General features: G+C 45.1%; 1 protein-coding gene across 2 annotated transcripts in view; it reads right to left on the reverse strand.

Annotated features, from left to right (window-relative positions):
- SLC44A5 (solute carrier family 44 member 5) overlaps positions 1-11,206 on the reverse strand; it is a 239,894-nt gene extending 228,688 nt beyond the window's left edge. For both annotated transcript variants that reach the window (XM_090046428.1, XM_090046430.1), the window contains exon 1: positions 10,868-11,206. In XM_090046428.1, coding sequence (XP_089902554.1) covers positions 10,868-10,904 — 37 coding nt within the window. In that variant the 5' untranslated portion in view covers positions 10,905-11,206. The remainder of the gene's footprint in view (positions 1-10,867) is intronic.
- Between the last annotated feature and the right edge of the window lie 16,094 nt (positions 11,207-27,300).

Raw genomic sequence — 27,300 nt, forward strand, 5'->3', positions numbered from 1 at the left:
CACAGGGAAACTGTTCTACTTTTCAAACAACATTTCATTTAGGTAAAAATAGAGTTTCTTCAACCCGAAATAAATTTGTATGGTTGGGATTTTTTGTTTGGTTGTTTCCTTGAGGTTGGGGAGGGGGAAGGGGGATCATTGGGTTAGTTTGGTGTTTTTTTCAAATCAGAACACAGTATTTTTGGTTCCAGTCTACCTGAGTAAATTTAGAGTTTGTCTTTCTGTATTTTTCTGTTTCTCTGTTTGAGAACCAGACCCCCCAAAATCTGTTATTCATACATTTCTAACTGGGACAAGTATCAGAGTTAGGCTGGACAGGCTTTTCTGAAGACCAAGCTTCATTCTTATGATTTTCCTACCTGCAAGGACCACACAAACAGAAGACTTGATGGACTTTAAAGAGGTCACTGTTTAGCATTCTTCTGCTTAAGAGAGTATTCAGTTGTTCAGTGCAGGGTTATGAAGGGGAGTGGAAAGAAATATTAAAAAGGAAAGGAACTGGGTCCAGGAAATGAAAATAAAACCTGACAGCTCCTTACTTCTCCCTAAAGAAATTGATTTTGAAAAAAATATTTTTTTTAATGAAAAAAATTAATAAAAGTAATACATTGAGCACTGTTAATTTCACTGCGGGGTTTGTATGGATGAGGCTTTTCTCCTGACTTAAAAAGACGTACATTGCTTCTATGTGTGTGGGAGAAGGCGAGAAGCTGGGCTATTTTTTGTTTTACCTTTTAATACATGCATCTAATTTTAAAAACAGGTGTTGGAGAAAGATATTTATGGAAGATATATGAGTGGACACAGCTGCTTGCATGTGACATAACAACAGATATTAAGGACAGTCTAAATCCCATTGTTGCATCATCAGTATCTCCACGATTCCTTGTCCTGATCTGAATAGTAAAAGCAATCATATTGTTGCAAACATACAAAGTCCTTATTAATTCATCACGAGCTGATCTTTCAAATGTTTAACAGGCATGTTGAAAAACCTCAGTGGGAGGTTAAGAAAAAAAGAGTATATATGGAAAACAAGCAAGCTATTGCTAACTGTTAGACAGCAAGCCCGATAGAACTGCCATTAATCCACAGTTATTAAAGGAGAGTTAACTACAACTATGTTACAGTTATGTCTCTGTCGACATCTCTGTATAATCCCTTATTTTCAGAGGGTAAAGCTCAGAGAAAGGCAGCCACTGTGGGATGAAATGTGTTATACAAAGGGCCAATTCCTGCTAATGCTAATCATGTGACAGGTTTCATCAACTGCAGTATACATGAGCTTGCTCCATTTAGATTCTGTTCATTTCCTCCAATAAGGTGACAATTTTCAGGCACACACTTGCTTTGGAGAGTGTGGGAAGAGGACTCATTCAATAAACCTTAGAGAAATGACGTCTTAGACTGTTGTGTCATCTTACCACTGTTAAATTGCATTTTAGAAAGGAGTGCTCCATTTTTTCAACATGCATTAATATTTGCATGTTAATATAAAGAGTTCTGACACAGAAATCTGTTCAATCATATTCTGATCTAGCTCATTAACCTCCTTTCTGGTTGGTTAACTTTCAGTAGCCTTGTACTCACTTCTGATGAGACAAACCATTTAGTGATAAACAGCCAATGGCAGGAGCACATGAACAAATTGCTGCAGGGTAAATGAGGATGGGGATTACAGACCACCAGCTACTCTGCAGTACATTTCATACACTTCCATGACTTAACTTTCATTTACTGAGAGGTAGGAGTGTGCAAGGGGCAGTTACCATAGAACAGTTAACCCTTCTTTACACGATGGCTTGTTTGTGTGCCCACTAAAGGGAGGAAGCAGGACCCAGGAAACTACAGGCCCGTTAGTCTTACCTCAGTCCTGGGGAAGCTCTTTGAGAAAATTATCCAGGAGCACATCTGCGAGGGACCAGCAGGGGAGATCATGATTAGGGGCAACCAACACGGGTTCATTAGCGGCAGGTCCTGTCAGACCAACCTGGTGGCCTTCTATAACCAGGTCACAAAAGCCTTAGATACAGGTGTCGCTGTGGACGTAGTTTTTCTGGACTTTAGGAAGGCCTTTCACACCGTCTCTTACCCCATTCTCATTAAGAAATTAGGTGACTGTAGGTCGATGCCTACACAGTCAGATGGGTCGCAAATTGGCTGGAGGGCTGCACCCAAAGAGTGGTGATGGATGGGTCTTTTTTGACCTGGAGGGATGTGGGCAGTGGGGTCCCCCAGGGCTTGGTCCTCAGGCCCGCACTGTTCAACATCTTCATCATCGACTTGGACGAGGGGATGAAAAGCACCTTGTTCAAATTCACGGATGACACTAAATTGTGGGGAGAAGCGGGCATGCTGGAGGAGAGGGACAGGCTGCAACTAGATCTAGACAGGTTACAGGGGTGGGCGGATGACAACAGGTTGGGATTCATCACCAGCAACTGCAAGGTACTGCACCTGGGGAGGAAGAACCAGCACCATATCTACAGGCTGGGGAACTCCCTTCTCATCAGCACAGAGGCAGAAAAGGATCTTGGTGTCATTATTGATGCCAAAATGAACATGGGCCGGCAGTGTGGCGACGCGGTCAGGAAAGCCAATTGCACCTTGTCATGCATCCACAGATGCATCTCAAGCAGGTCCAAGGAGGCGATACTCCCCCTCTATGCGGCACTGGTCAGGCCGCAGTTGGAGTAGCGTGTGCAGTTCTGGGAGCTGCACTTCAGGAGGGATGTGGACAATATGGAAAAGGGCGCAGAGGAAGGCCACTCACATGATCAGGGGGCAGCAAGGCAGACCCTACGAATGGGAGGCTACAGGACCTGAACCTGTTCGGCCTCCACAAGAGAAGGCTGAGAGGGGATCTGGTGGCCATCTACAAACTGGCCAAAGCGGACCAGCAGTCTCTGGGAGAGTCCCTGTTCCCCTGAGCACTACCGGGAATAATGAGGAATAACGGCCATAAGTTGACCGACAGTAGATTCAGGCTAGACATCAGGAGGCGCTACTTCACCGTCAGGGCGGCTAGGATCTAGAGCCAACTTCCAAGAAAAGTGGTGCTCGCTCCTACCCTGGGGTTTTCAAAAGGAGGCTGGATAATCACCTTGCCAGGGTTGTTTGACCCCAGTACTCTTTCCTGCCATGGCAAGGGGTTGGACTTAATGATCTGCTCAGGTCCCTTCCAACCCTACCTACTATGAAACTACTTTTGTACAGAGTCAAATATATTATAGCCAATACATTTCCAAGAATTTTGAGGCTGCTTCCCTTAATCACATGGATTATTTTGCAAATAGCCACACTGAGCTCATTGCTTGTACAGTAAGATATTATTCCCCCCTTCCACACGGGTGCTGAATCAAGCTCTGGTAGTTTTAACATGAGAGTTAAAATTTCTCTCTGGGTTGAAATGTGGCCCAAGAAATGTGGCTCACAAAACAGCATAAATAGAACTAATTTTTTGCTACTTTTAAGTTCTGCAATATAAACCAATAACCTTCTTGCCCTACTTACAGGGATCAAAGACACATACATGGTACCTTTTAGGATTAGGCCCATCAGAAGGTCCCCTGACTTCAACTGGGCTACAGGTGAGCAGAAAGGCTACATGATCTGACTTCTAATGTTCAAACAGAGAAAAGGTATTCAAAGGAGATACTACCTTATACAACCAATCAGTTATTTTGAATTATTATTTCTATCATGTCAGGATTGACCTCTCATCTCACAAATACTTAGACATCCATGGGATACTTTGCACATATTTAAAACTATGCACATAAAACTATGTGCATATTTAAACTATTGCAATGTCAGATCCATGATAGATGTCCGAAAAGATCATGAAGACATTGCCCACAGAAAACCCTAAAATACTATAATCATATGGTAAGCTAAAGATTCTAGTTAGCTGAGTAATCTTGGTTTTCAAATGGATCCCACTATACAGGTATATGATGGCTAATATCACTTTTAAAAAGATTAAAGTGTTTTACTGTTTTTGTCACACCGTATTGGGTAAATAATGTACACTTTTTAAATAGCCCTTTATACATATATGTAGAATACGTAAGAACAATGTACAATTATACTTGTCTTTAATTCTCCCTAGATAAATATTTATATATCTTATTATAGCAGGCTCTATCAATACTATGTATTTTAAATCTTGAAATACACATTTACATAATCCATACTTTACACAGTTCAGAGATACATATTTACACAATAGACTATAATCTCTCTGAAAAGCAACTGCAGCCCATTGTGTCCATTTTCTCACAGTTCTGTGGGGGATTTGTCTCTTTACTTTGTTTTTTCTTAGTACCGTTCTTTAATTTAATTCACAGAAGAAAATAATTAAGAACTTCATGGGCACCTGTCCTACTCATGCTGAAGTCTTTGACACAACTCTAAACAGATTTCAATAGGTACCACAAGGCAGTGATACAAAACAAAAGAAAGCAAGGGAAAAAAAAGCTGATGTTTCATTCTGCACACATTCTAGATATTGTAGAGTATTCAATGAAGGATGCTTGATAAATTATACTTGATAATTTATAAACAAAAGAAAAACTCATGATAGAATGTCAATCAACGCAAGGGGCACCTCTTAGGGTGGTATCTTTTATTGGACCAACTATTTAGTTGCGATCAAGTCAGACAAGCTTTTGAATGCAGGACATTCTTCATCAGGTCTCCAAATAATATAATCTCCAGATACCTCATAGTACAATTAAACAACCATGGCACAAGGAAATGGTTAGGTACTCTCACAATTTCCCACCAACTAATAGTTAATTGCAGCTTTGTTCACCTAATCTATGTCTCAGACCTACACTGGGAGCAGGTGTTTCCCAATTTGATCATTTAACAGTTAAGCTGAAAAAGAAGCAACCTGTGCATGGGTGGATCCACAATTTTGTAAAGTGGGGTGTGGAAGCAGTGATCTGTGCTGCAGGAATGGCTTCATCCCTGCTCCCAGCCATCCACATGCACACCAGGGCAGGCAGACCTCAGCACAGGAGCAGCAACGCAGACTTTTTTTCCAAAGTCCCTCAAGCAAATAAAAATCTTCCTTCTCCACTCCCTTCCTCATGCTCATCGGTGTGTCTCTTCCTCTTTCCCCCACACTCCCAGTCCGTTTTCCCTGCCACCATTGCTGCTGTTCCTAGATGACATGGAGGAGAAGTGGGGAGGGGAAGATGCACTAGAGCCACTCCAGCTGGGCTGCACATGGAGCCAGGTTTGGCTAGAGATAGTAGGGGTGGCAGTGGCAGCAGGCAGATTATCCACCAAAATCTACTCTGAGGCTATCAGGGAATGCCCGGGGCAAGACCTCCCCACTGCTGCCACTGTCCCAAGACCTCCCCACTGCTGCCACTGTCCCCGGCTGATACTAGGAATAACTCTGCAGCTCCTCCCACCACCTCTTCCCCAATGTCCTCCCCGCAGGGCAGCCAGAAACTGTGGCAGTGGTGGGCAGGGGAGGAAAGTGGAGGTGCTGATGAGCAGAGAGGAGAAAAGGGGGAGATTCTCTTGATCTGGGGACTTAAAAAAGGCTCCTGGCTGCTGCTCCCATGGCATGGTTGACTGAACAGGGGGTAAGTCTGCAGCACTGTACACCCCTGGATCAGCCCCTGAACTTGTACCTAGAATCACACACAATGTTGGCAGATGCTGAGTAAACATCCTAACACAGTTCACTCACAAGGACCTCATGTATGATATACACTGCAACACCTCCTGAGCTGGTATCGCTGAGCCATTCCTGAGCAGGTATCACAACTAAGTTAACCAAAGCAAAGCTCTGTCGTCTTTTTTTTTTTTAATGGGAAAAAACTAGAACCAGACTAGGCTCAGAATTCTGTCGCAGAGCTGAAAGCCACTGCTGTGCCTATTCCTTCCAATTTATTTCTAGGAATTGCATCTATTATACAGAAAAGTTTCCTCATTTAATTCAGTTTATAGACTGTTCTACATATTACTTTACAGTAATGTCATATCTGCTGAACAGGAAACCTAGAGGTATTTTTCCCCTAAGGTTTCTTCAACAACTTTTGTTCAAGAAAACAAAATAGCTAGTCCAGACATTCATTATTCACAAAATTTAAGGACCTGGAGAAATATCTTCATTTGATGTAAATTTGAGAAGGGCCATATAACGCTTTGGTTATCTCAATCATGTAACGGGGGAAAAAAATTATCCTGTATATTTTTGTACCCTTGTTTTAATGCCAAACGTCAACGTACCAAGCTTATTTGCAGTTACTAACAAAGCTGCCCTTTATTTTGTGGTTTTACTAAGTGCCAAATCACAAGTGTCAGGCCTCAGTTTTGACCTCTCTTTGGTCTGAATTTTGTGCTTGGCCTGCTCTAAAGCCAGACCTAGTTTCTAGCACATATTTGGTATCAAGTGACCAAGTTGGTACCAAGTCAGAAGATCAGCTGGTGTTTGCTTATTTATTTGCAGAGTTGTGCTTAGCGGTTAATATACAAGCTCTGCACAACCTTTCTTAAGTATAGGAAACTATTAACATTAGGAATAATAGAATTTGGAAATACTAATTAAAGAGCACAGTCAGATGGGCTAGGACCTGGAACCAACTTCCAAGGGAAGTGGTGCTGACTCCTACCTGGGGGTCTTCAGAAGAAGGCTTGACAATCACCTAGCTGGGCTCGTTTGACCCCAGTACTCTTTCCTGCCATGGCAGGGGGTCGGACTTGATGATCTGCTCAGGTCCCTTCTGACCCTATCAACTATGAGACTATGAATTCAGTGGAGCTGCACTGGTGTCAGTCTACTTGGGAACAACCATGGGAATGCTTCAGAATGTGTCTGCAAAGACTCATCAGAATAATTCAGTCCACCAGATGTAACAGCTTTGATACACTAGTTACTTCTTTATTTTTTCCTAAGATCTCAGAGAGAATTAGTTATGCAAAAATAAGAATCTGTGTTGCCTGACTTGCCTAAAACACAGGTTATAACTATGGAACTTAAATCCTGCAACTTATTTCCTAACCCTTGAATAAGTCCTATATACATCTGATCTGATTGTATCCTAGCAAGCCTAATATTTGAGTATTAAAAAGATTTGCAAAAAATAGCCTTAAAGGTTGCTTATAATGATTGCATGAGATGAAAAAAAGTTATAATAAGTATACAAAGAAATAATATTAAATAACAAATTACTCTGTTTCCATGCCCCTTCCTATAAACAGTTACGTAAAAATAACACTTTATTTTATTTTTAATAATATTTATAATATTTTAAATATGGAATTTCAAATGGGAAAAAAATAAGTCTTAGATCCATTTATCTTTCATATGTTTTAAGAAATATCTTTAGCTACTTTTATTAACGATAAAAGAAACGACTATCTGAACACAGATTGGTTCCCTCGAAATCCATGTACTCCTGTTTGATCCTACAGTGAAGTTTAAGTGCCTAAGTTCATTTCCCTGGTAAGAGGGAGTGAAATGTCAACATATGCATGATTAAGACCTCACTGTCGAATCAAGGAGAAGATGAAGCAGAGTGCTAAGGAAGAACATATGTATTCAAAAGGATACATCTGCAATAATGATTTAAACAACAGGAAGCACAAATTTAATTGCTATCTTTGCATTTTCTTTTCCCCGTTCCAAGTTTATTCCATGGTGAAAAAGTCTTTCTAAAACTCAATAATAGTTAGCAAATTCAGTCATTACTGAAACTTTTGTACCAAGGTACTACAGATGACCCCAAAGAGTGGCTGACTTGTCTAACATGCCACATGCAAAACTTAGATAATATGGGCCCACTTTAGATAAGGTTAAGAAGATTTAACTCAGTAGCATTCCTCCTCCCCTTCATATTGTATCTGAATCTGACCAAATCTGAATTAAGAGGTGGCGGGAAATGCAGCCTTGAAGTTCTTCACACATGACTGTCTGAAGTACAAATACCAAAAATTGGGAAGAATGATTTAGGGTGACACCATGCATAAGCAGGAGTAATAATATGACATTAAGAAATGAAAAATGTAGCCTAAATCACAATATAATAGTCTTGATAGTGAAGTTTGTTAGCCTGTGAAAAATTCTCACAAGGGAAATGGTGGAACCTCCATTACCTGGGAAATTGAAAACAAAAAGTCTAAAATACGAGTAAATACATGATGAGGATCAATCTCACACAGGCAGAGAAATAGACTAAATTATCTAAGAGGTCTATTAAAATACTAGAGGTTCACATTTCCTGAACTGTATTTTTGGTACATATTTCAAAATAGACGTCTCTTTTTTTGCATCTGTAGTTTTGCAATCACCTGCAGACACAAACAATTCCAGAACCAATCTGAAGGTGTAATTCAGCATAATGATCTACAGGATCAAGCAGATATTTGCATGTCTAAATGACATCATCATCATAATCATCACCACCACATCATCTAGGGACCCCAGGCAGAGATTGTGAACGCACGTGAAGTAGTACAGACAAATGCCAAGAACAACAGCACCTGCCTTGCAGGACTTGCATCCCGTCACTTGCAAATGCAAAAATGGATTAGCTAAATTTGAGTAAAAAACTAATAAAATCTGGTATTTTGTATATTTCTTCTCTGCACTGCGTGTTTATAAGAATTGTTTGAAATAAGCAGTCTTTAATATCAGTGTCATCTTCTCCCCTGACAATTATTTTCTGGTGTTTTAATTCAATATTTGAACCACTATTCTTAAAACAACTACGGTGGTAGAAATGCATCTTTTTGGCATCACTAGAGGCCAGATCCTGTATTGCTGGAGTAAATGGAAGTTTGTTTCACTGATTTCAACAGGCACTGGATCAAGTCAAGTGACACCCATGAGTATTTTGGATATATAAAATACATTAATATTTTATTTTGTGAAAAACAAAACAAAAATGCTCAATAGTAGCTATCATAAGAAAGCATGTGCTCAAGAATTCAATTATACTCTTCACTCCCAATAGAAATCTTCTCTTCTGAACAGATCCAACACTACACCAAGGTACACAGTGCACCAAAGTACACTTTTATACAGGGAACAAATGTTACCCATTTCCCCTTAGTGGTTTTCTGCTTAATGGATAGGAACTAAACAACTCCAGCTGAGAAAGGAGGTCTATCTTCTTTACACTACAAATACTCTCCTGGAGAACAAACCTTAATAAAGTCATTGCTCTTGACAAAAGCTTTCTATTTGCCACATTTTTTGTGGCTAGGAAACCAAGCTACATTTGCAGTAGCCAATTTACAGCTAGTCTAGCAAACCCGATTGCCGGAATGTAGGAAGCTAATTTACAGCTTTTTTCCAAGGATCAGATTATGGCTCCTTCTCACATGCATGCAGAGAAACAATGTGGCTAAAAACAAATGGAGCTTACAAAAGAGGACCCTCACCCCTGCCCCACCAAAAATATGTGCAGATTTGCTAAGGCCTTTTCCCTAGCTAAGTTCAGTACAGCAGGCAGGCAGGCACTGACCTGTATCTTAGACTTCCCCTAGGCAGTTCAGATCTAGTGACCAACCATCAAATAGAGAACTTGTTAGCTCAGAGAGAAAGACAGACAGCTAAGAAGCTGTCCAGGGAGCTTGCAGTCAGCTGCCAGCCATAGGTCTGCCCTGAGATAGCTCTTTCAAGGCATGCCAGAAGTCAATGGACTGAAACTTTTGAGAAGGGTTTGCCTCTGTCACTTCCAAACCACTGAAGCCACCAGTGGTTTGGTAAAAGGGGCTTCCAAGGGCAGGAGAGGGAGAGAGTGGTTACGGGCACCTACTCTTCCAAGAAAATATCAATGGTCTATTAGCAAAGTCTGAAGAATAACGAAATGGTGAGTGACTATTACAGTGGTTTCACTTAAAAGGCGTGAGGTGTCACAGGTTCTGAATTGAGAAAAATACTGCACTGCTCTTTCTTTTTAATCCCTTTTGCACATTATGAGACCTGTAAGTTAGACAACTGAATTCAAAATCTGCTTCATCACAAAACCGAAGCAATTTTCAAAGACTCCTTTGAAGGAGCATCCTGCCTCCCAGAAAATACCCACAGGAGAAAGGAGAGCCAGGAAAACGAAAATGCTGGTGAACATGAAATGGTAAAAACAGCAGAAATGCGAGTCAGTACAGTTCGCCAGAATCAGAAATTGAAATGAAACTTGAAACGCAAGACATACATTTTTCCAGGCAGCTCATTCTCCACCTAACTACAGACGATATACCTTGCTAAAGGACACCAGCTTTATCAGAGTAACAGGTTTTAAAACTGAAGCTTGTAACACCCGAGCATGACAATACAACCACATCCTCCTGCCGTGTTTCCGTGACAGCGCTCTCCTGCTCGCAGGTGGCGAGGGAGGGAATGGGAATGGCAAACTCCTTCCAAGAGCTAGTTTCCATTTTCTGGAGGCTGTGCCCCCTGGTTATCTTACACGTGGGTCCCCGTACCCGGCTGCCCGCGGAATGGCTGTTTTGGGGCCCGCGGACCGCAGAGCCGGGGCTGCAGGCTGCGGGGCTCAGCCCCTGCCGGGACTTGGGCAACTTCAAAGATTCAGCTGAACCTGCTGGAAGTGCTCGGGGGTCTTCTCTGCAGCGCTGGCATTTCTGGCGGCTCTTCCTCCTCCCCCCACATTCGCTTCCCGGGCACTGCCAATGACTCCGCGGCGTGGGGGCCGCAGGCAGACGCCCAGGTCGCGGGGAAGCAGCCCCGGGCAGGACCCTGCGCGCCCCCAGCGGAGGCTCGTCAGCGCCGACCCCCAGGCCCGGGCGCTGGCCCCCGCCCGCCGCGCCCCGCGCTGCCGCAGACCCGCCGCCCGCCCGGCGAGGGAGGCAGCGGCGGTGTAAACAGGCCGGCGGCGCTTACCGTAGGGGGAAGAGGCGGCGTCTCCCTTGCGAGCCATGGCCCCGCGCCGCCCGCCGCCCGCCCGCACCCGGCGCCCCTGGCCGCGGCCGCTCAGCCGCCCCGCGTGGGGCGCGGGCAGGCGCGGCGCGGCGAGGCGAGGCGAGGCGGCAGCGGCCGGGCAGCCTGGGCTCGGCTCGGCTCGGCTCGGCTCCGCCGCCCCGCGCCCAGCGCTGACCCCGCCGGTCCCGGCCCCGCTCCAACCAGCGGCTGCGCCGAGCGGCGGAGGCGGCGTTTGGGCGGCGGGCGGGAGCCGCGTGCTCCGAGCCGGCCCGGCCCCGCCGCCGGGGGGCACGTGGGCGCCGCCGGGAGCCGAGTCGCCCCGCCGGGCCGCTGCCGCCGCCGCCGCCGCGGGAAAGTTTGCTTCCAGCGTCGCCTGCCGGCGCGGAGCTGTCCCTCGGCCTCGTGCTGACGGGCGCGGAGGGGCCCCCGCGCCAGCACCCCAAACGCACCCGCAGCCCCGCAGCCCAGCCGCCTGGCCGCTGGGAGGGTAGTAAAGCACGGGAGCAGGGCGGCAGGGGAGCGGGGGTGGAAGCTCCATCCTGGGAGGTTTTCAAACCCCGCTAGACAAAGCTTTGGCCGGGATGGACTCGGTGACCGAGTTCGCAGATGCCACCCACTTATGGGGGAGTGTGGTCACACTTGAAGATAGGCTACAGATACAGGCAGGCCTAGATGGAGAGAAACGTAAAGTGCTCCATCTCAGATGCGCAACCCCCAACTACATGTAGACAGGTTACAGAGGTGGGTGGGTGAGACTGGGATGGAATTCAACGCAGACAAGTGCAGGGTACTGCATCTAGGGAGAAGGAGCCAGCCACACACCTATAGGCCGGGGAACACCCTTCTTGTCAACACAGTGGCTGGAAGGGATCTTGGCATCATTGTTAACTCCAGGATGGACACCAGCCACCAATGCGAGGAAGCGGTCAGTAAGGCTAACCGCACCTTGTCGTGCATCTACAGACACTTCACAAGCAGGTCCAGGGAAGTGATCCTCCTCCCCCTCTATGTGAGAACTGCATCCAGTTCTGGGAGCTGCACGTCAGGAGGGATGTGGCCAGCATCGAGAGGGTCCAGAGGGCCACTTGCATGATCAAGGGGCAGCAGGCCAGGCCCTACAGAGAGGCTAAAGGGCCTGAACCTATTCAGCCTCCACAAGAGAGAGAGACCTGGGGACCTCACCAGGGGGGACCTGCAGATAATAGGTGAGGCTCTGTTCCCCCAGGTGCCACCTGGGATAACAAGGAATAATAGCCACAAATTGATTGAGAGAGGATTCAGGCTTGATATCAGGAGGCATTACTTTATTGTTAGGGCTGCCAGGCTCTGGAACGGGCTCCCAAGGGTGGTGGTGCTCTCCCCTACCTTGGGGGTCTTCAAGAGGAGGTTAGATAGATATCTCGCTGGGGTATTATGATCTCAGCACTCATTCCTGTCCAAGGTAGGGGGTTGGACTTGATGATCTGTTCTGACCCTAGAAACTATGAAACTATGGACATACCTACAGGCCTTGTGGCACCAAACTAACCAGCACCACGAATGAAAGGGAACTGGGGGTAATGATAGACCACAGTATGAATATGAGCAGAGTATGAATACAGTACGATACTGTAGCCAGTAGGGCAAATAACACTCTGGCTTCCATCAATCCATGCAGGAGGTGATTCTTCCATTCTACTCGGCACTGGTGAGACCACAGCGGGAGTACTGCATCCAGTTCTGGGCACCACACTTTAATAAGGATGTGGACAAGTTTGAGAGAGTCCAAAGAAGAGGATCAGAGTCCTAAAAGGCAAGCCATATGAGGAGAGGCTGAGGGATCTGGGACTCTTCAGCCCGAGAAAGAGAAGGCTGAGAGGGGACTTGGTAGCAGAGCTTACTGCTCACTACACTAGGGGCTCGGTGAGCAACTGTTCACCAGGGCACATGTGGGGAAAACTAGGAGTAATGGCCACAAACTCCTGGAAGATCAATTCAGGTTCAACTTTAGGAAAAACTCCTTCACGGTCAGGGTGTCCAGACTGTGGAATAAGCTCCCAGCAGGGGTGATGCAGTCACCTACCCTGGAGATCTTCAAGAGGAGACTGGACAGTCACCCTGCTGGGGTCATCTGACCCCAGCTGTCTTTCCTGCTTGGTGCAGGGGGCTGGACCCGATGAGTTTCCGAGGTTCCTTCCAGCCTTACAATCTATGAATCTATGAACTAGTTGGGGATGGTCCTGCTGAGTAGGGGTTGGACTTGATGTCCTGAGGTCCCTTCCAACCCTCACTTTCTCTGATTCTAGAGAGAAAGGCCATTTGAATGGCATGGGTGGCTTGTCCTCCTCCCAGCACCCCTGAAAGAGGTGTGCTTGGGAGACTGACATTTTTTCCGTGGAAGGTGTGAAATGGGACAAAGATATTTTCAAGGCCTGCAAGAAAGAGTGCCTGTATCAGGGCACCCCTGGGGGAAAGCCTGTTGAGATGCTCAGAGGTGGGAATGAGCACAAACTCCCTTTGCTTAAGATGAAGCTGATGTGCATATGCAGATAAACGATGGAAGCTTTCAGAATAGCGTCAGGTAAACAGAAAGATTAAAAGGTTTACAAAAGGTAAAACATCCTTCTCAATAATTTTGCCTACAGGTTTGCAAGTAATAGCTGCAGGTGCTTATTCCAGTGAATTCATTCAAGTATGTTCTTAGCGAGTCACGTTTCACCAGGTTATGGTAACATTTGTTTTCCCTCAGCAGTGATGATAAAGCCAGAAGGCATGTTAAAGGTGCCGTTTATGCCACAGATCAGATATCTTTATGTGGGCTGAATTTTAAAATCTTATATTCCCATCAAAATGTTAAATTTGCAATATAATTTTAAGCACTTCAAAGCAACTAGAGGTCACAAACAAGGTTCTTCTTTGCCTCACCTTATCTCAGCCACATCTACTAATGAAAGTTGCCCCAGTTGCCCAAGTGGTGATGATGCATATGGACCAGAAAGAGAACATAATTTGATTTACTGATTCTATATGGGATTTCCAGGCTGGAAATTACAAAAAGTAATCTTTTTTCCCATTCTGTGTATTGACAGCTGGGGATCTTGACTGGGCTTTAACCTTCACCCTCACCTCAAAAAATATGCCACAGGGATTACATTAATAAATAAAGAAAACACCAAATTTGGAAAGTCATTTATCTCACTTTATTAAAAGTAGACACACTTAATTATGGTACAAATTTATTCATTAAAGTGTTATCTTTATATTATTGAGTATATGCCCCTAACAATACAAAAGTGTTGTCTGTATCAATGTTTCTCAACCCATGAGCCATGACCCAAAAGTGGGTCGCAAGAATATATGAAAGGGTCATAAACTCACTTTAAAAATGGATCAACAAACTTTAATGGATTTTTCTTTATAGGAGAAATCATGAGAAACTTTGGCTTTTCTCTTGCAGACTGCTGTCAGAATTCAAGCCTGGAAGGGGCTGCCTGGGGCCCCCCTGCCCCGCACAACCCCCCTTGCCTCTCACACACCCACCCCGGCAGCCCTGGAGGGCTGGGGGCAGTGGGGCGGGAGTGAGGAGCACTGGGTCAGAACTGGGTATCGATGTTTACAAATGGGTCCTGGTACAAAAAGGTTGAGAACCACTGGTCTATATTTCCACTATGCTAAACTGAGCAAACTTGACCTGCAGATCACGAGTTACAACACTCAGTACAACTTCAGTACCTGTATATACAGTGTATCCAAGCTAGTTTTAAACTAGCCAGCTTGGGTGCTGTTCACAGGGTAGGCAAGACAGCTAACCACTCAAGTATTTTCTCAGCTTCTCAGGCAGGTTTTGATGCCCAAACTGAGCTCTGTGCATGGGCGAATCTAAAATTTTGAAAAGGGAAGTGCAGATTGTGAGATCCTCACATACGAAACAACACATATTTTTCTCCAGTTAAAAAAAATAAACTAGAAGCTTTACTAATATGCAAGGAGCCTAGGTGTGTATTGAATAAAAAACCAATATGACTTCATCAGAATGAGTTAAAAAAGTCTGCAGTGCTGTGAAATTGCTTCATTATCAGAAGCAGCTAACAGACACCAGAACTGCAGAACAAAAGACAGCTTGATTGGTAGAACATCAAAACTATTAAAAAGAAGAGAGAGTCCTTGACACCCTGGAATGAAGAGTTTAGGAAAGATCTGGTAGATTATAATAAGCCATAAAGTCAATTGACTCCTTCAGCACTGCCTGAATAGAAAACCTACTGCCACTATCAGGCAGTTGGTTTTAAACTTTGGGTGGAGCAGGAATCAAAGGGGGGCAGTGCAAGTGCATCAGTGAACCCCCTCCACCCCTGGCTCAATGCTGTGGTGACCACACTGCTAACAGCTATCTGATCAACATTTGCTGTAGTCAAATGAAGCTGTACCATACTCCTTATAAAGTTACTTTTCAGAATTTACCTTCACTTTAACTTAGGAAAATGGGTATGTTGAAGAAGGGAAGGGTTCCTGTTCTAAGAAATGCTTGCTTCACTTACTCCAATGATTATGTTTCTGTGGCACAGGAAAGAATTTTTCTTTTTAAAGCATTTCTAAAAGTTCAGTTTGGGAGATACATGTTTGGGGGCACTAAGGTTCTGCTCGCTGGCTTAATTTATAAGAATTCATACATTTAATATTTAAGTTGAGCATTCTCAGTTCATCAAAGCACTTAAACACTTGCTTAGCTTTACACAAATGCTTACGTGCTTGGTTAAGTCAGATGGTATGTTTTCAATACAAAGTTAACTTTATTTCTTATGCAAGTGTTGCCCCTAATCCAAGTCCCATCAACATACAAAAACCTCTTTCAAGTGGGGTGTAGTTATAAGCAAGTTGGCTGATCTTTCAGGGGATGATGCAGAGAGCTGCTAACAAGTCCATGTTGCAAAGCAGATGCAGTGGGATCTCATGTAGCAGGAATTTGCTAACTGGCAAGGATGTGGCTACACTGACACTACATAGTGACCAAGTGATTTACATTTTAAGATTATTGAAGGCCTGGTCAGCTACCATCATTTTCTCTTTCTCTAAATGTTTCTCATTTTATGTCATTTTTTATTTCTGAAGTAACTCATTCAGAAAGGCATACATTTTGATAGATAACACTGTGCTTCATCAGATGCATCCGTGAAGTAGTGATCTGGTACTCTAGTGAAGTCTCAAGTAGGCTGTCATCTACAAAAGCTCCTACATTTCTGAATGAGTTAGTCTTTAATATACCACTGTGCCTTGACTTGTGCCTGACTTCAGACTAAAATGGTTAACTTTCTCTCTCTGACCTTACTATAAATTGACTTGAGTAAAAGTAGAATGGACACATGACAAACAGTTGTACTACTTAATAAATTGCTCAAATCCAGGTAAGTTACCCCCTAAAAAAGGTGTAGCATAGTAAAGACACAGGTTGTGTGTCTGCTCCTCTAGTTAATTTTATCCTTGGGTAGCTGCTGAATTAAAAACTGCTTTCTGGACCTTCTGCTGGCCAAGTGCTGTCATAGCATCTACTGTAGACAGGCAGACAGGGAGATCTGGTAGTGTGTCCATTCCTCACTACAGAGTAAATTGATGACAGATTAAAATCTAGGATACATCACTCTGTAGTAGTGTATACCAAAGAGGTATACTCAAATCTTCTCACCCACATCAGTCTTTCTGAAAATGATGGGCAGGATATGGGATAGGCAGAAAGTGGGACAGCCCCATGTGACCAGGATATAACTAAACGTTCTGGATTTTCCCCATTGTTCAGTGGGGAGCAGTAGAGTCATGAAAGCGTTCATTCGTTCAACCAGCTGAAGGACTCTCCATGGAGTAGCTACATTGCTAATCCACAGTCTAAGAGGGAATAGTTCTTCCTCTGTTCTCCACATGCAAATACCTGGGTACAGTCCAAATGTCTATATAGGTTACAAGCCTAGAAAGTGGATTGGACTCTCAGAGAAGGGCACAGGTAATGGAATTTATAAAGCCAGATATGTAGAACAGTATCTGTGGGGCACAGCAGCCTGGGAGTGAGCCCTGAGCCATGTCCAGGGAAGGAAAATGCTACAAAATCCAGACAACATCAGTCACCCTCAGTCTAGACTAGACTAGATAATTACCATAGCCATGCATTCTACTCTGCAGGTGAATCTCTCAAGTCTACCCTTGCAAAGAACTCTAGTCATTTATCTTTTAATTAGGGATGATTGTTTAAATAAACTGGCAATCTTCAGCTGTTATGATTGGATTCCAATGATCTATTCAAAAGAGTAAACCAGAAGCATGACATGCAATACTAAAGCAAATTTAGCTCACCTGCATATGACAATGGCCAATGGTTTTCAAAGGGGCCTAATGGGATTTGGGATCCAGCTACCATGCCACAACAATTGAAAATCCCAGGTCTCGCATTTGTTGTGCCTCTGTTCCCTCCCCAACACCTTTGTCTCATTCATTTAGATTAAAAGCTTTTCTAGGAAAGGCTTGTTTTTCATTCTGTGTTTTTTACAGTGCCTAACTCACTAGGGCACTGATCTCAGCTGGTGTCTCTAGGGCCTACTGTAATACGATTAAATAACAACAGCTATAATCATCATCATTTAGTTCTGCCCCCAGTATATGGGCACAGTTCCTTCCAGCTGCTGAGGGAATTGCACCCATGTAGTTCAGGAAAGAATTTGCCTTAAAGTAAATTTTGTGCAGTTTTTTACTACTGCAGCTAAAAATAATTTTATAATTTCAGGTTCCACTATGTAATTATTGTTAAAACTGCATCTTAACTATGCTAAAACTAAGTTACATTTTTATGGTTCAGTGTAGGCTTTTATATATTTCCAGATTACAATATTTTTCTTACCTTGCATATTGAAATGTGATGACTATGTCAATTCAAATGTCTGTGAAAAGTACAGTCTCTATGCTCCTACCATAGCACCCTCTACTGTTGCTTTGTAATGTAATCTACATTAAGTGTATCAATAGTAACTCTGTGTCAACATAGACCAACCACAAATTAGTCTTATATTCACTGTAAAATTAAAGGCGATTTGTTTTTCTATTAAACAATATATTACATCATATAGTGTTCTTTTCATTTCAAAGTGGATCTCTAATTTAAATACAATCCAGTTTATTTACAACCAGAAGTTATTATTCCATTATCACTTTGCAGCCCATATTTAATGACTTCGGTGACCTAAGTTCACTTCCCAGTGGACATAGATCCATGTTGAGTAACCAACATTAACTGACAATATTCAGTATTTTTCTTTAGAGGTAAAAGGAGAATTAAATCCTTTTTAAACCTGTAATGTGAGGATATTGGGCAGGGTTAAAGTGATAAAGAAGTTTGCTCCACTGCAGTTTCCTGGACACTGACAACTTCAGGCTCTGGAACTACAACTTCACACTTTTATGAACATTAGTTCAAACTATTTGAATTATATAGTATATTAAAGAAAATGACCTTCATATCAGTTAATCCTAAACACCCCTCTACTTCCCCTTCCCTTCACAAAAAAGGGGAGGGAACACAACTGGAGAAGCAGCCCCAGGGGCGGCTTTTGTGAGAGAGCACAAAAATAGCCACCATCTCAGAAGCAGCTGAACATACTGCCATGATCAGCACTGTGGCAGCCGGTGATGCCCTGTGTACCATGGCTGCCCCAGGTGCGGAGCTGCCCTGCTACACTTTTGAAGTAAAAGCCACAGTTGAACAGCTTATCCTTACTTTGACAACTCACTGTGAATTTAGTGGGCTGTGAACCATTCAGATGATGATCCAAGTCTGATTGATTAAACAATACTTTGGAAATAAATGAAGCTTTCCATAGCTTGTCGTAACATTTAGCAATATGTCTCATTTCTGCAGTCCAAGATATTGGCCACTGAACATATACCATACATAAATGCATACTTTTTTTTTACTATATACAATATTTCCCATATCACTCAAACATTTAAGTGGTAAAACCCAGGATGTTTTCAACAAAGAGTTTCTTTCAAAGGTACTTAGTGTTTCAGAATATTAGAGTTATAAGTAGTTTCTTCCTACCCACACAACAGCTCTAATCATGAAGTACTTTTATGAAGTTACTGTTCCAGCTTCTGAGCTACTCTAAATGTTAAATATTTTTGACAAGTAGATGCTTTCATTGCAGCTGGGCAACTCTGTTAAATATTTAAAATATGGCTTTCCCAAGCAGAAAGGGACTATAAGCAGCATATTTGAAAGTTTTTCCAGCTGTTAAAATGCTCAATGCAGCACATTTTTGAATATTATTATTTAAATTAGGTTAGTGCCCAAAATGTCATAGGTGCTTTCCAAACATGGAAAGGAAGTTTCCTAGCCCTAATGTACTAGTTTTTGTTTGTTTAAGCGATTCATATTTTTAACTTGGTTATATTTCACACACAGAACAAGTTAAAGACATGATTGTCCAAATAATGCACATTAAAAAAAATGTTCAGCAGCCAGATTTATATTTATCATTCATGTAGTATTTTAAAACAAATTAGAATGAAATGGTATAATCACTAAAACATAAGACATGATTCTTCCTCTGGGATATACGCTCAGCTTGCTATACTACCTTGGGCAAATCACTTAGGCCAGTGGTTGTCAACCAGGGGGATACGTACCCCTAGGGGTACTTAAAAGGGTCGTAGGGGGTATGCAGAACTCCACGTGCGTGCACGCAGCTGCAGCACAGCACGCGGGTGGCCAGGACACAGCCGAGCCATGTGGAGAACAACCAGGTCCAGCAGATAAGTTTGTTCTGAGAGGAGGGAGTGGGGCAGCGGCAGGGGCTGCCCACCCGGGGCAGGACATGGGATTAAGCCACACGGGAGACAGCTCCCTCTGCTACACACACCCTGGGAGGGCATGAGGGATGTGTGCCCCCAGATCTGCATGTGGGGCAGGGCGGGCTGGGGCCATGCCAGGCTCTTTCCAGCAGGGAGGGGTGTTGGGGGACTACAGCAAATGTTGTGGTGGCTGCAGCCCCCCCCCCCCATAGCTCCACTCCCACAGGCCCCCACAGTGAGGGAGGGAATGGGGCTGGGGCTAGAGCAGGGGTAGGCACTGCCCAGCTGGGATGGAGTGTGAGACACAGCTGTAAGCAACTCACTGGGGAGGGATGGGGCACAGGGAGCGGGGTGGCTCCTGCCACAGCATGCACACTGGAAAGGCATGGGGTGCCCCCAGATCTGCGTGTGGGCTGTGGCCACTGCAGGCTGGGGCCATGGCAGTGCTGGACTGTTCTCAGTGAGGGTGTTAGGCCAGGTTGCACTGGGAGCAGGGGTTGGGGGAGGAACTATGGCGAATTTTGAGGTGACTGCAGCCCCCCCCCACTCACAGCCCTCTTCCCAGAGCCACTGCTGCCCACCCCAAGCACAGCACAGCCCAGCTCAGCCCCATGCACATATCTGGGGGCATGCACACCCCATGTGCCCAGAAGCAGTACACTTGTTAAAAAAGGTTGAAAACCCCTGACTTGATCCAAAATTATTACTCACTTAACCTCACAGAGGTGATTATATTCCTTCAAGCTAGAAACATTTTTGAGATCTTCAGAAGACCGCTACTATGGAATGCAAAGATACTATTACTTGTGTTACAAAAAGCCTGAAATCCTGAATTTTCGGATATCCAAAATTCCTGATGAAGTCAGTGGAAGTTGGGAGTGTGCCAGGAATGTGGGTCAGCAGGAGTGGACCTAGAGAGATACAGTGGTGTGGCCACACCCCATTGTTGGATTGAAGTATACCATGGGAGTCTCCAAGGACTCAAAGTCCCTAAATCATCTCCTCTACTTTCCTTCCCCACCTGCTGCTGCTGCTTTCCCTGGCACTAGAGCCCTTCTGCCCATGCCAGCAAGGCAGCAGGGGCCTGGGCTCAACTGAGGATGGGGACAGCACAAACAGCAAGGTGGGAAAATAATTTCCCCTGTAATGGATGGTAATGTTGCTGCTCTCAGCAGGCTGTTGGGGAAAAAGGAAAGAAGCAGAGGGGAAGCCAGGATTGTGTGCAAAGAAATACCTTTGAGGGAAGAGCAGGAGAGAGAGAGAGAGAGAGAGAGAAGCAGCTGCCACTGAGATGCATGCAGGAGTTGCAGCGCACCTGACTCTGCAAGCCACAGCAGCAGGGCTCAGACAGGCAGCCTGGGTACACAGTAATTGTGTGTTCCATAAAACTAAAGACTGGTTTGAGAGCCCCCCTCGAATTAAGGGAAGGCTTAAGTTTTCTTCAGTTATTACATCACATTTTTAATGTTTCCTATTTGTTATCTTGCTATCTGTCCCTGAAGGGTTTTATCACTGAGTCAATGTTATTGTCTATTATAAGTGTATGTACCTTAATTATGTATATTATAACTGTATGTACCTTCAAGAGGGACACAGAGAATCTGGAGAGGGTTCAGAGGAGGGCAACTCGCATGATTAGTGGCCTCCATGAAAGACCCAACATGGGGAGGCTAAGAGATCTGGATCTCTTCAACCTTCACAAGAGACATCTGAGGGGAGACCTTATAACCCCCTATAAGTTTATCAAGGGAGGACAACAGGGAATTGATAATATGCTATTTACCAGAGCACCCCAGGGAGTGACTAGGAATAATGGGTGCAAACTAGTGGAGAGTAGATTTAGGTTAGATATTAGGAAGAAATTCTTTATGCTAAGGGTGGCCAGAATCTGGAATGGGCTTCCAAGAGAGGTGGTACTATCACCTAACTTGGAGGTCTTCAAGAGGAGGCTTGATAGTCACCTGGCTGGGGTCATCTGACTGTGGTCTTCTTTCCTGCCAGGGGCAGGGGGTCAGACACAATGATCCATTGTGGTCCCTTCTGACTCTACAATCTATGAATCTACGTTTACTCACCCGTGTTTTTCCCAGTCACCTTAGCCCATTGGTCTGTGACCCTATCCCTCCAGAATTCTCCTTATAAATTTGAGAACCCTTCTTTTAGCTTCTAGGGTTTGGTAAAACTGGTAGCTTGAGGTGGGATAGGCCATAAGGCACAGAGCAAACTGATGCAGAGTGTGTACACATTTTGTTACTGTACAAATATTTGTGTTGGGAAAATAAGCACAGCACTCTCTCCCACTGCCTCAAGGCCGATATTTAACCCACCACCCTTTTGTGGGGAACACCAAGACTGAATTGACTAGCATGACCAATTCAAAATAGCAGCTGAATTAAATGGATGGGATGAGGCCACTAAACTAAAATCCCTGTGCCTCTCACTCACAGAAAAGGTTAGGGCATCCTATTATAAGCTCAGCAGCAAAGCTAAGTAGGATTACAAATGCCTGACTGGGGCCCTTGGGAAGGCTTTGGAACCAGAGACAGGCCCTGGCTGGGCCCGTGCCATTCTTTTTCATTGTAGGAAAACATCAGCTGAGTCAACACAATAGTTTGGCTTGGCTCTAAGATGATTAGCCATAAAAGCGTCCCCACAAGCTGGCCCCAAGGTACAGGGCATGCTGGTCTGTGATCATTTTTTCAACAATGTCTTCACTGGGGAGGCACAGGCTTAATTTTGGCTAGGAAAGCCCCAGACTCTGGATAAAGCCTTAGGATAAGGCCATGGAAATACAATTAGTAACCAAGCTGCAGACTTTAAGTACCCAGGACACCTAGGCAAGTGTGGATATGCATGTCACACAGAAGACATCAGTACCACACATTTCAGACGCAAACCCTTCAGTCCTGCAAACAGTGATGGAGACAATGCAAAAAAATGAGGGTGACTTGAACCATCTCAAACAGCATATCACCAGTCCCCCAAGGTAGATGTGCCAGTGAAGACCCCAATAGACCATGTCAGCTGTGGCCCTGTTAAGACACTACAACTGAATGCTGCTACTGTGGCAGCGATGGTCACTTCTGTAGGGAATGCCTGGACAGCAGATGGCATTCCAGACAGGGAAACTGAGGCAGGCAGAGGAGGGGCCTATCCATAAGCCCAGAGGCCCTCAGGACCAAGTGTTAGTTGTTGGTGATGCAGGGTTAGGGCAGTGGTTCTCAACCTGGGTTGGGGACCTCAAGCAGGTTTCAGGGGATCCGCCCAAGCTGGTACAAAGAGGAGCTGCCTCAGCCCCCCAGGGCTGAGGTGAGTCCCGAGGAAGGGGCAGAGGTGGGCCACCCCGCCCAGTCTCACAGCCTCCATCCTGCAGATAGCGTTGTGGGCAGATGGGAGAGACTCTGGGCTGCTGCTGCTCAGGTGAGGGGCCTCAGGGCTCCCAGCCGCCGAGTCCTGCCTGCTGTATCTGGGGCTATGCAGGCAGGGCTGGGGAGGTGGCAGTTATTGTGGCACAGGTATGCTGTGGAGTTTTGACAGTATGCTAGGCGGGGCTCAGGAAGAAACAGGTTGAGAACCCCTGGGTTAGAGTACTACCTGGGAGGGAGCCTTGGAGGGAGGCTTGATTCAGGTGCTCAGGTTTCCATTGTCCATAGCTGGGTATGGGAGCAAGCTACAACAAAGACAGACAGGAGCCTCCAATCCGGTTGACCTGTTGTCAAGGCAGCCAATGAGGAAGTGCTCCCAATTCTGGGAGAGTGGACTGCACCTGTTGATTTCCATGGTTTGCAGCTGCCATGCACATTTCTCATAGCCAAGGATGCTACCCAAGATGCCTTGTTAGGCACTGGATTTTTAAAGACATTCCAGGTTACTATGAACTTTGCTGATTATACTCGATTCTTTCTGGGAAGGAGTTTCCTGCTTTATAACGCAGATGGCAAATCAAGGTTGAAAAGAAGTTAACAATTTATCCATGAAGTGAGATGATCAATGCAAAATGAAAAGATGGTTCCATGGAGATGAGGAGGGTTTATTTGAACCCAAACACAATGAGGGGTTGGGATTCCTAGTGTGGACTACAATGGTAAGAGCCACCAAGGTAAAATGTAGTGTATACTGCTAATTTATCAGGAAAGCCTCAAGTTACATACCAAGGCACCATACATTCAAGACCAGGGTGGCTATTCTGCAGAAGGATCCTGAGCCACAGAGGCCAGTTTCTGTAAGGGAACTGAATTCAGATGAATACCAGCATCTTGGATATCAGGGTGATAACCTCCAATGAACGGCAAGAAAGTTGGACTGAGAATTCAGATTAAGTCATCGTGGCCTGGAACCTGAATAAGTGAGGGTAGCCCAGGAAGTCCTACTGTGGCACGTCAACATACGTAGCTTGGGGGACTACAACCTGGGCCATACAAGCCTGACAAAATACCGGATAAACACTAATGGTGCCAGACTTATCAAGTGGGGCCCTAGATGGGTTCCCACCCATTTCTAGATAGAGTTTGACCAACAGCAACAAGAGATGGAACAGCTCCAAGACAGGCATCATCAAGCCCCCTGTTAGCCCATGGGCTGCACCTGTGCTGCTGGTGCAGAAGAAGGCAGGAGACATGTGTGGACTACTGTTGACCTAACAATGTCACTGTTAAGGATGCCTATCTTTTACCTCAGATCAATGACATGCTATACCTCTTGGCCAAGCCTCAATGGTTTTATCTTTATCTGGCTAGTGGATAAGGGCAGGTGGAAAGGCACCCAGAGGACCAAAACAAGACCACCTTCTGCACTAAGATGACACTTTTTGAATTTAATATTATACCTTTTGGGCTATGCAATGCCTCTGGTACATTTCAGAGCCTGATGGATATTTCACTCACAGATCTACAAGGGATGTCCTGTCTGGTGTACTTGGATGATATCATTGTAATAGGATGAACTTTTCTGGAATACTTGCAGAAATTGGAAGCAGCAGCCTTAAGAGGCTGAAAGAGACCAATTTAAAAATTAAACTTGGTAATGCCAGCTTTTCTGCAAAGAAGTGAATTTTTTGGGACATGTTCTCCAAAGATGGAGTCAGCCTGGAACCAGAGATGGTGGAAGCTGTTAAAACAAGGATAGTACCCCATAGTGCAAAGGAACTGTGCAGCTTTTTTGGGCTAGCCTCCTATTATAGAAGATTTGTGGCAAGTTTTGCTTCCATCACAAGCCCCTTACGTAAGTTCTCTGATAAGGCGAGATTCATCTGAACCAAGGAATATCAGGATGCCATCCTTGAGCTAAAGCTGTGGTTAATTTCATCCCCCATCGTAGCATACCCTGATCCTCAGTTACCGCTGTGGGACTGCTGTGCTATATGGATTGGTGACTGAAGCCCAAGTATATTGGTCTGAAGAAGTGTTGGAGCTGATATTTCGACTAACTGGTGGAGGACAACTGACATAATAGACTTTGATTGTTAGAACCCGGTTGAGGACATCTGGCTCTGGGTAAAACTGTCTGTGGGAATACGAAAATCCCTAAAGGGCCTTCCTAGGACCACTGGGGAAAAAGGGAGAGGTACCAACTGGGGAGATCACATCTCAGTGGTTTATCAGGAATCATAACAGAAGGAGAAGATGTGAAGCCCTGGTGGGCATGAAGCCAGGAGGCCAAGACCTGCCTTGGACCAATCACTCGGGGCAGGGGCGACAGGAAAGATCTTAAGACTCACTATATGGGATGGCGAGGATAGGGTATAGGAGAGGCAGAGCCCTGTGAAGAGGATCTATCTATGAGAGGAGGCTGCAGTCCTTTTTATTTTAGTACCAATAATCAGTTTCCCTTTTCTTTTTCCATCAAGGTGTGGTGGGTGAATATAAGGAAGAGAACTGTGATCCTGATCCAGAGGCGTGGGACAAGAGTGCTCATCAAAAGATGGTATAACAGGTGTTGGACACACCTGTTACCTTAAGGAAGAAAGCTCTGGAAAGATCTAAGTCAGCAGACAGGGGACCACTTGACCAGAAAGGAACAGGGCTTAACTAGAGGATAAGCCCAGGACCAGAGCTGGGGCAAGGAGTCTCACCCAGGCTGCTGACACAGAAGGACCTCCTGAGCAAGCAGCACACAAACGGAGACTGCACTCCCAGGGGTTAAGAGAAGGCAGCCTTAGAGCTGAGGTATGGTCTGGTGGTGGAGTGATTGAGACAAAGGGCATTGGTTGTTTCAACCAGCCCAGAAGCAGGCCTGGGAGTAAAACTAGAGCCCAGAAATAGAGCCAGAGGCCAGGGACCAAATGCCAAGAAGCAGGGCCAGAGAGCCCAAGACAGGCCTGAGGTACTGGGATGTTCAAGGGAGTCAAGTATAGTTAAGGAGCAAAGAATAGTTAACGAACAGAGGCCTGAGAAACAGGGTGCCCAGGTGATGGATTTAACAGGTGTGACATAGGAATCTGGGGTGCTGGGATGCCCCTGGGAAGAGACAGTTACTGGATAGGACACAGAGCATGATTGGTAACATCTGCAAGGCATGGGTGTGGTAAGGGGTGGTTGGAGCCACATTGTAGCAGGGCACCCGATACAGTGCCTGTTAGGGCAGATTGGCTCCTACAGGAGGAGCCAGAAGGTAAAAGGGATGCAGGGAGAGGAGACAGATTGCCCCTGGGGAAGGGGCCAGCCAGAAAGAATGGAGCTGCAGTGAAAGACAAGACTGAATCAGTGAGCAGAGGAACTCTGGAGATGCAGGGATCAAGGAGAGGAGAAGACGTCTGGGAGTAATGAGTGAGCAATGGTCCGGGGAAGTGCCGATCTGGGCAACGGCTTCACCTGTGTGAAAGAAGGTAGGAAAAAATGTAGTCAGGAGTGGCAGGGAGGAAGGTAAACTCCCTCCCTTTCCAGGGATCTAGTAACAACAAGGCATGGCTGGTGAGGTGAAGGGGAGCACACCTGAGAAGTGAAGGAAGAGCAGGAGCCAAGTGGCCCCAGCGGGCATAGTGGCAATCCCTGGAATCAGCATCTGTTACAGATGGCCTAACAGAGCAGTGTGTAGTCCTTAATGGGGTGTATACTATATATGATGCTGTTTAGATGGGAGATCTGCTTCCCTATTGATGACATCTTTCAGATAAATGTGTCAGAGGAATTTAACAACCCCTTGGAATATGTCATGAATAGGGCCCTATGAAATTCATGGTGGAAGTGGGGTGCAGCTTCTTTATTCTTGTAGGTTCCCCTTCACCGATCAGAGGTGGGAGGCAAAAACAGCACTGTATATAAAACCACAGCTTTTGCCTCCCTGCCAATCAAGAGTGAGCCGCAAGCAGGAGACCTCCACCAATGGAGGCGGGGGGCACATGGCGGAACATGCAAAATTAAAGGAGCCACAGAACACCCCACTTCTGCCATGAATTTGGCCTTACTCATGAAGGTGGCAGGATACCTCAGTTCAGTTAGCCAAGCTGTTCAGAAATATCAGGCTGCAGCCACAAAAAGACAAACAGAGTACTATTACCTCAGGGTCACTGGATAGATTTACAAATTGGGGAAATTGGTATAGCTACAAAGCCAGTCCAGGAAGTGGGGACAGTGCCAAAAACTATGTAA

Source organism: Crocodylus siamensis, chromosome 5 (genome assembly GCF_052110815.1).
Source record: "Crocodylus siamensis isolate JL-2025a chromosome 5, ASM5211081v1, whole genome shotgun sequence".
Classification (NCBI taxonomy): domain Eukaryota; kingdom Metazoa; phylum Chordata; order Crocodylia; family Crocodylidae; genus Crocodylus; species Crocodylus siamensis.